Genomic DNA, 14,905 nt, shown 5'->3' with positions numbered 1-14,905 from the left:
GTACAAATGATCTTTCATGAGTTCAGTAACTTTGTTGAGGTAATTACACAGTAACATTATTCTTGGATAATTTCCAGAAAAACACAGCGTTGTGAGCATCCTTGCTCTCTTAGATCATCGCCGATTTTTATCATAGAAACTGCAAAGCTGAAGGTTTAATGACTCTCTCCTCACGTGGTCGTTATTTAAATGTCCCTTGTTAACGTCAGACAGTTTATGCCCAGAAAAAAAAATGAGAGAGAAAAAGAAAGTGAGAGCTTTGTATAGGGCTGATGTAGGGCACAGTCATTTACGGACAGGCGGGGAGGTTAATATCAGTACGACGTTCTACTCGCATATAAAGACCACAGATTTGGATGGATTGCACCTAAAACTAGCCTAGTTCCTCTACCTCCAAAGACAGGCAGTAATTAGTCAACTGAGCGTTACACACAGTAAAAGAATGAAAATAAGGCTGGTATGAGCTACCGAATTTATTAGGATGTGATGCGCCTAAAGCAGACACATCACAATGAGTCACTAGTTCACCTCCATAACCAACACAACGAGTCAAAGCACATGCGTCAGGAAAGTTAGAGTGACACATCTGATAAACTTGTGCTTGTGTGTGGGCGTTTGTGTTTGTGACCCAGAGGAGTGTCTCTCTTCTCTTTTCACATGGTTAAATGCCCTCTGAACTGAAGGCCAAGGGCAGGGTGGGCACTAGCTGTCACTTGTCCTCAGTGGGCCTGGTGTCTTAAACAACATTCACCCGAGCTCGCAATCACTGCTGATGCACTCATCGCTCCATCTTTGTGCCTCGAACTCCTAGCTGTTTTTTAATAAAATACCACTTACTGGCTACCAAAAGCCCGGCTTTCTCTGTATAGCCTGAGGACAAATTAATATTTCAATCATTTGGGGATTGGAGGAAAAGCCAGGTCGCATTCCCATCAGCGTCCCTCCCGCCTCCTTCCTCCTTTCCACATCGTCTGCATACCTATTTTGAAAATCCGATCGAGAGGTCACGCTATTTGAACCAATCTGATTGGCTGTCACCTCTAATCTGACGGACAAGCAGATGTTCCTTTTGGGCATGCTCCTTCGTCCATCGCCGAGCCAACAAGGACACACTGCGACGGCAGGGAGGGGCGGGCAGTCTGAATCTGCCACTTTCCCTCAGCATTAGCATGCCTCTTAATGACCAGTTAAGAGGCAGGCCCGCAAATGCGTTGTGACAAGCGCTGCTGAAAACGGAGTCTTTTTCCCTCATTCCTGCTGCCTCTCAATCAGCATTTAAACGCCTTGACGGCCTGACATAATTCCTCAATAATTATCACTCCTGGTCTTCTCCTTGGCCGGGACAGAAGTCAGATTGGATCTCATCACGGCGGAATAATGCTGACCAACAATAACTTTGTTTTTCTCCTTCTCTCTCCTCAGGGATGGGGCAGCAGACTCAAGCAGGCCGGTTTAATCCGGTCGAGGTGAAGCAGGAGCCGGCGGATAGCGCTTTGACGGCCCCCCAAGACTCTGTCCAGGAGCACAGCCTGGACCTGAGCAAGAAAGACCACAGGTATCCCATCATCCTCCCCCTCTCGGCTCGCGCCCAGGCCCGCCCCGCCCTGCTGTGATTTATCTCTCAAATAATGCCGTATTGTGTTAATTAGTGTGAGTGCTCTTGTTAAAACCCCCTTCACAAGGTGGGTCTGTGGAGTGATCAAGGAGGACGAGATTTACACGCTCCCTCCTTCTCCCACCATGAGGCCTCCTTTGAGGAAATCCATCATATGAATGCAAAAATTCTCCCATAATACCCTTTTTTCATAATGCACGTCAAGTATGAGGCATGACATGTTTGCACATTCATTTAGATGAAAGCGTGTTCACATAAACCCTAATTTCCAGCCTCCTTCCCTTTTTTTGTTCATTGTATATTCGCAATCTCGGATAAATTATAATATTTACTGTTCTCATGCAAATCCTGCCTAAACACTGTTCATTTTGCATGTTCTAGCGCTGAATCAAACGGACACCCTGCGCCGGGAAATACATCTCTTTTATCCTCACTTATGAATAAGGTAAGATTCATCCATCAAACGCTTTTCATCCCAAGACAAATTAGCAGGATGCAGAGGGGGCTGTTTGTTTTTTAATGTTTCACCGCTAATAGGATGAGTTTGTATCATTTAAATTTTCCAGCCATTTTTCATACAGTGTAATTTCAGTCCGCCGCTCGCAAATTAATATAATGAAGCAGGAGCCGGTTGCCACGGCAGATATATAGAGATGTTTGTTTTTTGATGAGCTGTTTTGAACTCTCTGTGCATTTTTTTTCTCTGGCTTTCTTCTTTTTCTCCTCCATCTGCTCTATCTTTATTTATGGACTTTGTAAATTATTTGATTAAAAAGTCAGCGCCGAGAAAAAAGAGCAAATGTCACCCTCATTTTTTAAAAAGACGAAATGGTGGCGAACAGATATTTAAATGTTGTATGTTTTTGTGGGGATTAAAATGGACATCGTTTTAATCATACATCTTCTATGACTAGTATAAATGGTTTGCATGTACCATTACCTTGATGATTTAAATAGAAAACTCGCTCTAGTTCTCCTGACGGCTTAGCTCAGCTCGCTCTCTCTCTCTCTCTCTCTCTCTCTCTCTCTCTCTCTCTCTCTCTCTCTCTCTCTCTCTCTCTCTCTCTCTTCCTGTCTCTCGCTCTGGTTCATATACAAGACCGAATTGAAACACATCTGAAGCCTCAAACATAGAGCGCACAGAAACTGTTGTGTGTTTGGTCTGTCCTCGAGTAGAACTAGTGTTACTGTGATTAAGCATGCCTAAGCATGTGTTTATTTCTGTAGATGAATCCTGGTTTCTTCAGTGCTTTGGATCTGAAGTCAGAGCTGGAGGGAGCTCAGGCGGCAGACGGCTCAGACGCAGCTCAGTATCTCAGTAGGGTAATGAAGAGGTCGTGCCCAGAGAAACACACTGAGCTGTGGAGGACCTACCTGCGCAGGTGCCTGAAATCATCTTGTGTCCCTATAGAGTCGTTTACAGCTTCAGCTTTACTTTCCAATGTTTCATCCTCACTACTTTTCTTTTACACTTGTTTAACTCTTTCACACTAGCTGTGAGTTAAATGTATGTGGCTTTCTTTCTTTCTTTCTTTCTTTCTTTCTTTCTTTCTTTCTTTCTTTCTTTCTTTCTTTCTTTCTTTCTTTCTTAAGTGAACTAAAGCTAAACCGTGAAAATAAATGGTGAACAGTAATAAACCTGAAGTATACACTTTCCTTTATACATGTACATAAATTGTAACCTTAAATCATGGACATGTTATTTATGTCAGTGACTATCAACACGTGTGCCCAAATAGATCTTCTATTACAGAGAACACAGTCGTGTTTTGGCTCCACATCCTCTGTGTTTTGTTGAAGCTGGTGTCTGGTTTTTGTCACCATCTGTCTTTATGATGTACCCTTTTGCTTGTCAGTGCCATCCACAGTGTTTGTTCCCAGGTTGTTATGTGGAAAGAGAAGATTTATCCAGAGCATGTGATGTTATGTACAGTATTTAGTTACAAAGCCCTAGCAAAAGGTCCCAGCCAGAGACACGCTGCTTTTGGCTCAGGCGTAGTTCACCTAAAGAACCACCTTACTCAAAGTCAGATCCTCATGAGCTAAACCGAGAATGCAAGAGTGTGTTTGAGTAACTGACCTGAATTTACGAGCAATTTGACTCTTTTCCTCTTTTTAAAGTTTCCCCCATTTCTCACGTTTGTACAGGTATGACACTGATGATTTCTGTGAAGGCCAGTGTGATTTCCTGCACAAGATCCATTTTCATTGCCTGGTGGAGGATTGTGGGGCGCTTTTCAGCACATTGGACGGAGCCATCAAACACGCCAAGTGAGGAGCGCTCTGGTTCTGGAGCATTACAATCAAACATAATGAAGTTGAATCAAAGTTTTTAAATGTTAGAGTTCACGCCAACACACAAGTGCACATACACACAAAATTTACATGATTATGATCTAGAAATGTTAATTTGCTGCTATGTTTGGCGGCTCTATTAGAGCTCATTTAATGGGTGGTGCACCTCTCTGTCATTAGCTTCCACTTCAGAGCCAACCTGAAGGTTAAATCGGAGCCCCCTTTCAACGAGAGCAAGGAATCCAACGATAGCACCCCTAATCAGATGGCTGCCCCCATTTCCATGGCCAAGACGCCTCCCATGGAGGTGCCCAGCCTGGCTCTGTCAGGGGGTTACAGCTCATCCCCCTCTCTCCACGCCTGGAAGCAGCTGGCCGGATCGATCCCCCAGCTTCCCGCTTCCATGCCCAGTATGCCAGCCACTTCCCCTCTGGCCACCACATCGCTGGAGAACGCCAAGCCTCAGGTCAAGCCTGGCTTCCTGCAGTTTCAGGACAAGTGAGTAGGCACTGCCATTTTTGTAAATTCATAATACCGTGGTGGTGTGATTTGAATGGGCTGTGCTGCCTGTATTTCCATGTCTTCTGTGCAGTTTTAAATATCTGACAGACGTTTCGTCACGCTTATCTCCCACAGTGATCCTTGCCTGGCCACCGACTGCAAATACTCGAATAAGTTCCACTTCCACTGTCTGTTTGGAAATTGCAAATATGTGTGTAAGACATCCGGGAAGGCTGAATCACATTGCCTGGACCACATTAACCCCAACAACAACCTGGTGAATGTGCGAGACCAGTTTTCCTACTATTCTCTGCAGTGTCTTTGTCCTAATCAGGTGAGCGTGACTTCCGGAGGCGATATTCTATCAAGCATTCTTTATTGTGTCTTTTTTTTAGTGGCTTATACACTTTCAAAGGTTTGAGGTTTCTTTTATGCTCCTGTGTCTCTTATGCGCACCAAGGCTGCATTTATTTGATCAAAAATGCAGGAAAACAGTAATATTGTGAAATATGATTACAATTTAAAAGAATTTATTCCTGTGATGCAAAGCTGAATTTTCAGCATCATTAGTCCAGTTTTCAGTGTCACATGATCCTTCAGAAATCATTGTAATATGCTGATTTGGTGCTCAAGTAACATTTCTTATTATTATCAATTTTGAAACGTCTTTTTTTTCCAGGATTCTTTGATGAATGGAAAGTTCAAAGGAACAGCATTCATTTGAAATAGACCTTTTTTTGTAACTTTAAAATGTCTTTACTTTCACTTTTGATCAATTGAATGCATCCTTGCTGAGTAAAAGTATTAGTTCACATACTTAATGTTACTTAAAATACTAATCACTAATCCTACGTGATAAATTTTGACCCATAATATACGACTTTTTTTAAAATAATAAAACTTATTTCAATGATCTCAAATAATAAAACTATAAATCCCTTGCATTTATGTGTAGAACACCCTTGCAAGGCATAGCAACATGCTAAAGCCACTTATTTGCATACACAAGCACCATGCTTCTTCCTTTTTTGTTTTCTCAGAAAATTGCATTTAAAACTCAGAAGACAAAGACTTAGGTACATATTTATTTCTCCACAACAAATAAACAAACAAAAAACCACCGTGGAGCCCCCAAAGCTGTATAAAATAAACAAGTTTCGCTTTTCATCAAAAATTCCATCATTAATAGAAAAAAGCCCTCCCCTTACTGCAACTTGCATTTGGAGCAAAACCTGTTTAAATGAATTCATTTATGCGTCCCATCCCCACTTCTCGGAGCTCCCCCTCCTCTCCAGAGTAGAGTGGGTTCTGTTTATGTGCTCCTGGGGGAACTGCCTCTCTGGAAACAGATGGTCGTGCAGAAACAGGTTACATTGCAGAGGACACACACATGCACACACGCAGACTAATGAATTGATAAAAGAGCTGTTTTAGAAATAGATGAATCGCCAAATGAACTAATTGGGGTGTTGTTATTGGGGTCAGCGGCTACAACGTGAACCTAAACTTCAGATTTTCGCTGGTCAGTGAGGCTGGTCCTGTCACATGCTCTGAGAAAGAAAGAAAGAGAAAAAGGATTTAATGAGCAGACGTAACCTACTTCTTCCTTTTGGTACCCTGAGTAATGAGTAACTAACTGACAAATGATCAGACCTCATTTTGGTTCAAAAGATGGTGTAGTAATGCTTGTAAATGAATGTAATATCTAATAATTGGGTTGTGAATTAACTGTAGAAAACCAAACCATTGAGACATAGACAGCTGCACAAGATGTTCTCGCTCTGAGTTTTGTTTATTTGCTGTTCTCTGCAGCACTGTGAGTTTCGCATGAGGGGCCATTATCATTGTCTGAGACCTGGCTGTTACTTCGTCACTAACATCACCACCAAACTGCCCTGGCACGTCAAGAAGCACGAGAAAGCCGAAAGACGTGCCGCTAACGGGTTCAAATACTTCACCAAAAGAGAAGAATGTGGCAGACTTGGTAAGAACCAACTTTTCATGTATTGAAAGAAGCCACAGAGCTCATTCTGTCATTATTTACTCAATCTCATGTAGTTCATAATCTGTATGCTGGTTTGGAAAGACATGAATGTGAAAAAAATAATGACCATATTTTCATTTTTGGGGTAAACTGGTCCTTTAATCCTTTGGAAATCTGATGTTCTTGATTCAGTGTGGTTTGCCAAGTAATTTAGTGAATTCAGCATTATCAAATCTTACAAATCTTACATGTTCCAGCCTCCCACACTCTTTATTGTTTCTATCACTGTTCACATTAGTTACTCGTGTTTCCAAACACTCTGTTAATTCGTTCACTCTCCCACGTTATTTTCAAGCAGCGACTGCAAGCTCACTGTTTGTAATACAACTGGAAGGATCAGAGATGGTGTGAAATCAGAGATGATGTAACTAATTTCATATCGATGCCATCACCTGCTATAAAAACACTTTTTCCATTGGCTCTGGCTACAGGAAAAGTGTCGTTCTCCTTGTTGAGTTGGTAATTGCCACGCTGTTTGCAGCACAACAAACAGTACAGGGCGTGAAACGGCTGCGCTTCACACTTATTCACTGAATTTTGAGTATGTTTCTCAGAAGCTGTTATCTCATTAGTATCTGTGCATTGATATTTTGTCAAATGAATGGTTTACATTGACAACAGAGTCGGCGCTAGCGGTCGTTTGCATTTTGCAGAACAAACTCGTTTGGTGGAAATAAAGATGGTCTCATCTCATTGTAAAACTGGGGACGTTTTATTTATATTACAGAAAACGGGCCGAGAAAAATGGTGTCTGCCTTTTTGTCATACATTAATACTTCAGTATTTATAGTAGGCAATCAAACAGAGGTTGTTTTCTTGGGTATATTTAACCTGTCAGGAATGAGCAATTACATATGTTTGTTAATTACTGTGCCTGTCGAGCTCAGTCTGTTTGTGTTGCTCTTTTTCAAGCCTCGATCATCATCACAAGCAGGCAGATTAAAAGTTTGTATTTTATTTTCTCTACTCCCCTTCCCTTAAAGGGAGAGTCGACCAAAAAATGGACACCCTCATTTCGAATAAAACCCATCGGATTTTCTTCGGAGGAGGAGGAGGAGGAGGAGGAGACGTTAGGTAGAATGTCCAAGCTGCTCTTTTCCGTGCAGTGAAAGTGAATGTGGTCTGTGGTGTTGAGAAAACAAAGGACAACAAAAGCGTCTGTATAAAATAGTGAGATGTAATATAGTGAGATCAGATGTAAAGTAATGAGAGCAACTTATTTTTGTTCTATTGAATAAAACAGGTTGAGTTAATGATGACAGAAGGTTCATTTTTGGGTCAACTATCCCTTTAAGTTGAGAAAAGAACATTTATTGAAGAGTGGAAAGTATCACAAGTATCCACAGAGTATAAGGTCTCTCCTGTTCCGTTGTTAGTGGTATAAACCAGGGACATATGACAAAAGCAAGCCATAGAGTCATAAAGAATTGATGGTTCAGCTGGACTGGGAAAATGGTATCCATGGCAGCTACATTAAACAGAACACCGGCGATGAGGTTACCAGGATCTGGTGGCACAAGAGCCCTGATATTTCAACATGTGCTCATATTTACTCAACTTTTTAAAGTATATCACCCTTGTGTACAAAAGCAGTCTGACAACAGGCGGCTTGTTGCATGACGCCACGGGTGCCATGGTAACGGACAAGCCAGCACCTGCCCTGAATGCTACTCTTTCAATTATTTCAGCACGCATTATTCACAATAAAATTATTACGAGCACCCTACAATATTTGATTAGTGCGCAGAGGCAGTCTTTAAATTTGAAAACATATAGCAATTAAAATCTGTAGGGCCCTTTGTGTGGAAAAAAATAAATAATAAAAAGCAAAGGGACAGGCGTGAGGGGGAGGAAACACACCAGCAACAGATAGGTCATGAAAAATGAATTTAATATGGAAATAATTGTGTGTTTACTTTGGTTTGCAGGGTTGTGCATTATTGCTTCTCCAAATGCAGAATGTATTTATGTAAATTCCAAATTGAATAAAAGATGTCATTGTAATAAAAGAGCACCACAGGTCTAATCTTCAAAAGGTTCGACTTTCCCAGTGTGACACTGGACTCATCTGCTCTGTCTCTCTGCATTATGCAGGCGCGGGACGGAAGCACAATGTCCTCATTACCTCGTTGAGAATCCATGATAAATGTTGTCCCTGAAACCCGGGCGCGATGAAGACGGTCTTTGCTCAAGTTAATTTTGTCGCTCGTCTCTTGCAGGGTGCAAATACAACCAAGTTAACAGCCACTTCCATTGTATCCGTGAGGGCTGTCAGTTCTCCTTCCTGCTCAAGCACCAGATGACCTCCCATGCCCGCAAACACATGAGGAGGATGCTGGGTAAAAATTTCGACAGAGTTCCTTCCCAGGTACGAAGAAATTTACGACACTTTTTGAAGCACAATTATAATATAAAGCTAACTTTTACTCTCAAAATTTTATATAATTTTAAGTCAGCCCCTTTTGGGAATTTTGTTTTTACATGAATTCAACGTTAATTGATGTTTGCAAGCCATTTAAGTGATTAAATTATTTTATCCATTGGACATTTGTAGGTCTCTCGTTCACACCGACACGAAGAGATGCAGCACATGGCCGGTCTAGCTTCGTCTGCCATGGTAGGCAGCCACCCTAATATGACCCCCAACTTCTCCAGCATGATGGAGGACAATGATGACTACATGGACTACACCGGCGGAGGAAGCCCACTGGGCCTCTCCTCAGAGTCCTCCAATCAAGACCGCAGTTGCACCAGCACCCCCGTGGGCAACGATAGTTCGCCAGCAGGTGAGTCGACCTCAGCAACAAAACTATTTCATCGCAATGAACATTTTCAGCCTCGTATGTTTGACAATATATGAGAGAGATTAAATGAAACCACAGGCTCAGTGTGGTCAGTGGAGCAAAATTTTAGAGATTTATTTGGTCAATAAGTCAATCAAATTTCATTGTGTTCCTTGTGATGGCCTTTTGTCCTTCTTTGAAAAATGAAACATAAAAACCTGCACCACGTCTCACTGAATTCTCTGTAGCTGACTCATAAAGCTACGTATGTTGCATCAGAGCCACCAAATGTTTCCAACTGTAATGATATTTATTAAATTATAAAGCACTAAATTTGTCATATAGTATTCCACACATAACTCACATTAATGCCATCCCTGTGGTGACTACATAACAGAGGCATCCCAGACTTTTCTCATCTCTACTGTCATTCAGCTACACACAGAGGCAGCACAAGTTGTTCATTTTCTCTAGGCTTAAAGGTGCTTAAAGTGATTTTTTTGTGTGGAATATGACAGAAAATAAACAGCAAAAAATGATCTGGATTTAAATCATTTTTAGCCAATCAGAAAACTTGTGGAGGGTGGGGTTTTGGAGAGAACTTGTGGGGTTGAAGGGGCAACGGGTCTAATTCACTGGCGAAAGTTAGCAAACTGGCTAACAATGCTATCAGCACCTTTAAATCTGGGCCTTTGCTCTTTGAATCTGAGCTTTCCTTCATTGAATTGATTTTTTGGGTTCACTGTTTGATTTCAAATGTTATCTTCCATTCTCATCACTGTTGCTTTCGTCTGTTGTCTGACTTTGGTTACCATTTGGCTTTCATTATTTCATTACTTGATCTCTTTCCCTTTTTACCTCCCCACCCTTGTGTCTTGTACCTTCCTGTCTCTGTTACCATCCTTCCTTGGCACTGTGTCTCTGTAGGACCAGGCTGTCAGGTCCCTGCCTCTGCCACCACTACCTCTGCTGACTCTCCTCCTTCTCAATCTGCACCTCCTCCTCCTCCACCACCTCCTCTTCCACCTCCTCATCAGCCTGCACTCCAGAGTCAGCCTCCATCTCTCTCCTCAGCTCTTCTCCGGCCACCACTCCACTCACTCCCATATCTCCTCTCCCCATCCTGTCTATCATACTCTCTGCTCAGCGCCTCTCTCGGAGCCACTAGGAGTGTTGTCATGCCAACCAACACACCAGCTTTCAGCCCCATCATTCCTACTTCGTCTTCGGTTAAAAATGACGTCCCTATAGTTCAGGACGCTGCAGGTACCTATCTCGTCTCCACCCGAACACTGCAGCTCTAGAGTTACATTAGTTTGTACTATGAGTAGCAGTTACAAAGCCATTAAAAAGCATTAGCTGGTTACAACTCTTTAGCTTTTTACACATGCAGTGCAGTTCATACAAGTCACTGTGGTAGTGGCTTTAGACTTGTGTAGTACATAGCACACCTGCCATTAGGTCCACTGTCTAAAATGCTGTCCATTAGCAGCCTGCTGTAAAGGGCTGGTTTAATCATGCCAGGCTTTAATAGAGTCATGTGATTCCTGCTGGCCAGGACAGGGAGCACATCATTAGCACTGACCTCAGGCTTATGGGAGGGTATCCTGCTCTCCCGTAAAGCCAGATGTACGGAAGCACCTCTGAACTCTCCCAATGCCTAGACGTGACAGTCACGTTAAAATGTCACCAGTACATTATACAAATGGGACTGTCTCTGTTTGATTATGGCATGGAATCACGTTATGTAGCATATTGCTGTAGGTAGCTTTGATAGGGCATGTGTGGCTACTCTTGTTTGCAGAATTTCTTTGCTGATTAAAGTCTAACTTGTAAATGCCTTTTTTGCAATCAGGTAACACCATCTCTATCCCCACGGCAACTGGCGCCAAGAAACGCTTCTGGATCATCGAGGACATGTCACCCTTCGGCAAGCGGCGCAAGACCGCTTCGTCTCGCAAGATGCTGGATGAAGGCATGATGCTGGAAGGGTTCCGCCGCTACGACCTCTATGAGGACTGCAAGGACACGGCCTGTCAGTTCTCCCTGAAGGTCACCCACTATCACTGCACACGGGAGAACTGCGGCTACAAGTTCTGCGGCCGCACCCACATGTACAAGCACGCCCAACACCATGACCGCGTGGACAACCTGGTCCTGGATGACTTCAAGCGCTTCAAGTCTTCGTTATGCTGTAACTTCCCCGATTGCCAGTTCTCTGGCAACAGCACCCACTTCCACTGTCTGCGCTGCGGCTTCCGCTGTACGGACAGCACCAAGGTGACGGCGCACCGCAAGCACCACGGCAAGCAGGATGTGATCAGCGCCGCCGGATTCTGTCAGTTCAGCTCAAGCGTAGACTGCGAGGTGGCCGACTGCAAGTACAAGCTCAAGTGTTCGCACTTCCACTGCACTTACCCAGAGTGCAAGCACACGGTGGTGGGCATGTCCCAGATGGATTCCCACAAGCGCAAGCATGAGAAGCAAGAAAGGGGGGAGCTGCCTTCGGTCTCCCCCAACCAGGATGGCAACAATCACCATCACCACCACCACCACCACCACCAGCACTCTGGCCTAGCTGTGCCCCCAATGCCCATGAATCTGCACCCAACCTCACCCGGCACACCGGGGCTGACCCACAACAATATGGCCATGTACCTCACTTCGGCAGGGGGCGCTGGTGAGTATGAGTATTCGGGCTCAGCGCTCAACCTTGACAGCTCTCTGAACCTGGGGACGGACACCAACAGCTCCTTATTCTTCCTGAAAAACGCTGCTGGGTTGGGCCTCAGCGACTCCATGGACCTGAGCAAAAAGATGCACAGGGAGCCACTCTCCCTGGCCACCAGTTCTGGCCCTGCTGCCTCAATGGGCCTGAGCAACCCTCAGGACGACACCACCGGCACATCCGGCGATCCCGAAGATGACCTATCACCTGAGGAAGAGCCGTTAGCCGAGGAGGATGATGACGACGACGATGACGAGGAAGAGGAGGAAGTAGAGGAGGACATGAATACAGACTCGTATGAAGATTCCATGCCAGAGCCAGAAGTAGACAAAGACAATGGAGAGAGTTTCGATGCTTCCATGAACCACGCAGAGACTTCCCAACTGGATAAAGAGGAGCCGGAGGCTGAGCCCTAATCTATGCTGTAGAAGGAGAACTATGAATTCCCTGAACAAACGCAAGTTTGAGTGGCCTCATTTATCATGCTTAGAGACGCTGCAGATGACAAGAAAACAACCAACTACAAGAAAAGTGAAGGCCCAAAATGATTTATTATGATGTTTACAAGATGACCAACATTATTAATTTAATTATGCATTAAAAAATGAACAGAGAAATAGACAGACGAGGCCCTCTTTTACACATGGGTGGCTATGTAAACCTTTTCCTACACATCAGTCTTTTGTGTGTGTGTGTGTGTGTGTGTGTGTGTGTGTGTGCATGTTTGACTTTAATTTATTCGATTTCATTTGTTACTTTTTGTGTGTGGAAAAAATAAGGAAAAAACAATCTCTCTATATATGACTATCTATATAAAGTAGATGTGTGTGGATGTTAATGTACATTTTAATTGCAGTCACTGGATTGCAGGACCCTCGTACCAACCTGAGAGCAACGGAAAGCGTACATTGCAGGAAATCTTTTATAAAGAATGTTGCTCAAATAATTGATTCAGAAATACCCTGTGTCATTATTATTATGAATATTATTATTGTGCAGGGGCCTGCATCAGTGCTTTGAGTTCTATGCTTCTCCGTTGATCAGATGATTTTTTTATTATTATTTACAATTATCACAGTTCTCACTTAAACCTGCTGTCATGGTCAGTGGTGTCATAGGCTCCATTCCATGTGGACATTCGCCTGCAACTTCAGGACAAAACAAAACAAAACAAAAACAATGACCAGTGACTGCAAAGCTTCAGGCCATAAAGCATTGATCTCAGTGAATGCTAGCTCTCACTTGATTTCTGTTCCTTCTCCTTTTCTCAATGAGGACCCATTTGGCATTGCATATTCATAGTGCACTTTTGTATAGATGAGAGCAGATACTCGAGCCTCTATTTAAGACGTTTTGTTATCTTTTACATGATTGCATTAATATGGCTTTTTGTTTGTTCGTTTTTGCATTATTCTCTAATTGCACAGGCGTGACCAGGTGATGTGGGGGTGTCTCACTGTAAATGGGTCTGTTTTGAGGGCGAGAGTTATCGCCTCCTGTGTTTCGGAGAGTTTGTAATGTGATGATGGTGCTACTGCCCAGTATGAATGGGAGGAGATTACAGCTATGTCTTTGTTTTGCTCCACAAATAGATGTCCTAAAGTGTCCATCAAACACAGATCAGGAGACAAGCGTCTCTGAATGTAGGGAAGCGTTTGTAGGTGTTATTTTTCTTTCCTTTTCCCTCCACAGTTTCTGTAGCATGAAGAAAAAAGACAAAACAAAACAAAACAAAAAAACAATAGTTGCAACAAAGTGAGGATGGAGACTGGCTTTTTGAAGCTTCTTTTTTCAGAAGCATCGTGTATCTATTTCTAAAAGAAGAGGAAACATGGAGAGAGACTTTCTTTTCTAGAGGGCTGAATGGAGGACAGGCATCACAAAGACACCATGATGAATGCTAGCGCCAGTAGCGCCGCTCGGAAAGTGTGTGATTTTATGAATTGTACAGGCAGAAAACAATGTTTCAAGCTTTTGTTTTCTATTTACAACAGCTGTGGTTTCACTCCAATAATAAGAAGTTATTTAATATTTATGTGACCTTGCAATGAGAAAATTCTAGGGTGTTTTATGCACTTTTTAGGTTCATTTTTACCTTTTGAAATGATGGCATATATCTTTTGACAGGGAATTTGCTTTACAACGTTGTTTAGTTCACTTTGCTTTGATGCACAAATAGTCTTCAGTGTGACGAAGAACTGTTGTTCTGTGTTTTATTTAAGAAAAAAAGAGAAAAAAAAAGGTTTTTTCTTCGCTTCCAAGATTGGATGGTTTCAATATGAAACAGGCATGCTAGAACCTGGCTTGCTTAACGAGTAACACTAATGATGACTGTAATTTAAATGAATTCTATACAGAGGAAATTATTGCAGTGCTTCGCTCCAAATTACAAAAAAAAAAAAAGACAAAAATGAGTTTTGTTTACTTGCCTCCATTGAAGATAAACAAAGAAAAGCAAGGCGAGGAAATTAATTATTTCCTAAACGTGGCTTTGAACGAACTATCCGAATATAGGCAACTAAATGTGTAGATGGTTATCTCTGAAATATTGTTTCAGGAGGGAAAAAAAGGTTGTATAGTATTTTCTTCTGTAAAAACTATATATGAACAAAAATGCTCTTTGATTAAAAGCTTCCTTTAAAAAGAAAATAAGGAGAAATAAAGAATAAAAAGTTAAAAACTGAACTAACACCAGAATAGTTTGCTTGAATGTGTGTGTGTGTGTGTGTGTGTGTGTGTGTGTGTGAGAGACCGTATGGAAGCGTGTGTGTGAGGTTTTATTGTTATTGCCATGGTTTCCCCATAGTGCTTGAGGAATTAGTGGTAATTAAATCTATATGAGTCACATTATTGTAGCACTGAACAGTGGAGTGTATTTCTACCTTATAGCTACGCAAGGAAGTCATCATTTTCAAAGCAGTATAGCCTATCATGTGCGA

General features: G+C 42.5%; 1 protein-coding gene across 5 annotated transcripts in view; it reads left to right on the top strand.

The window, feature by feature from the left end:
• Positions 1–14,651, top strand: part of casz1 (castor zinc finger 1) — a 90,780-nt gene extending 76,129 nt beyond the window's left edge. For 4 of the 5 annotated variants that reach the window (XM_056239437.1, XM_056239436.1, XM_056239435.1 and 1 more), the window contains 11 exons: positions 1,423–1,555; positions 1,997–2,060; positions 2,843–2,997; positions 3,764–3,886; positions 4,091–4,408; positions 4,547–4,745; positions 6,224–6,395; positions 8,675–8,823; positions 9,010–9,241; positions 10,166–10,504; positions 11,094–14,651. In XM_056239437.1, the coding sequence (XP_056095412.1) occupies positions 1,423–1,555; positions 1,997–2,060; positions 2,843–2,997; positions 3,764–3,886; positions 4,091–4,408; positions 4,547–4,745; positions 6,224–6,395; positions 8,675–8,823; positions 9,010–9,241; positions 10,166–10,504; positions 11,094–12,382 (3,173 nt within the window). In that variant the 3' untranslated portion in view covers positions 12,383–14,651. The remainder of the gene's footprint in view (positions 1–1,422; positions 1,556–1,996; positions 2,061–2,842; positions 2,998–3,763; positions 3,887–4,090; positions 4,409–4,546; positions 4,746–6,223; positions 6,396–8,674; positions 8,824–9,009; positions 9,242–10,165; positions 10,505–11,093) is intronic. The other variant, XM_056239439.1, reaches the window with a different exon arrangement.
• The last annotated feature ends 254 nt before the right edge of the window (positions 14,652–14,905 follow it).

Source organism: Rhinichthys klamathensis, unplaced genomic scaffold, assembly GCF_029890125.1.
Source record: "Rhinichthys klamathensis goyatoka isolate OS25496 unplaced genomic scaffold, OSU_Roscu_1.1 h1tg000020l_1, whole genome shotgun sequence".
Classification (NCBI taxonomy): Eukaryota; Metazoa; Chordata; class Actinopteri; order Cypriniformes; family Leuciscidae; genus Rhinichthys; species Rhinichthys klamathensis.
Note: the sequence above shows the minus strand (reverse complement) of the source record. Positions and strands in the feature narration are given on the sequence as shown.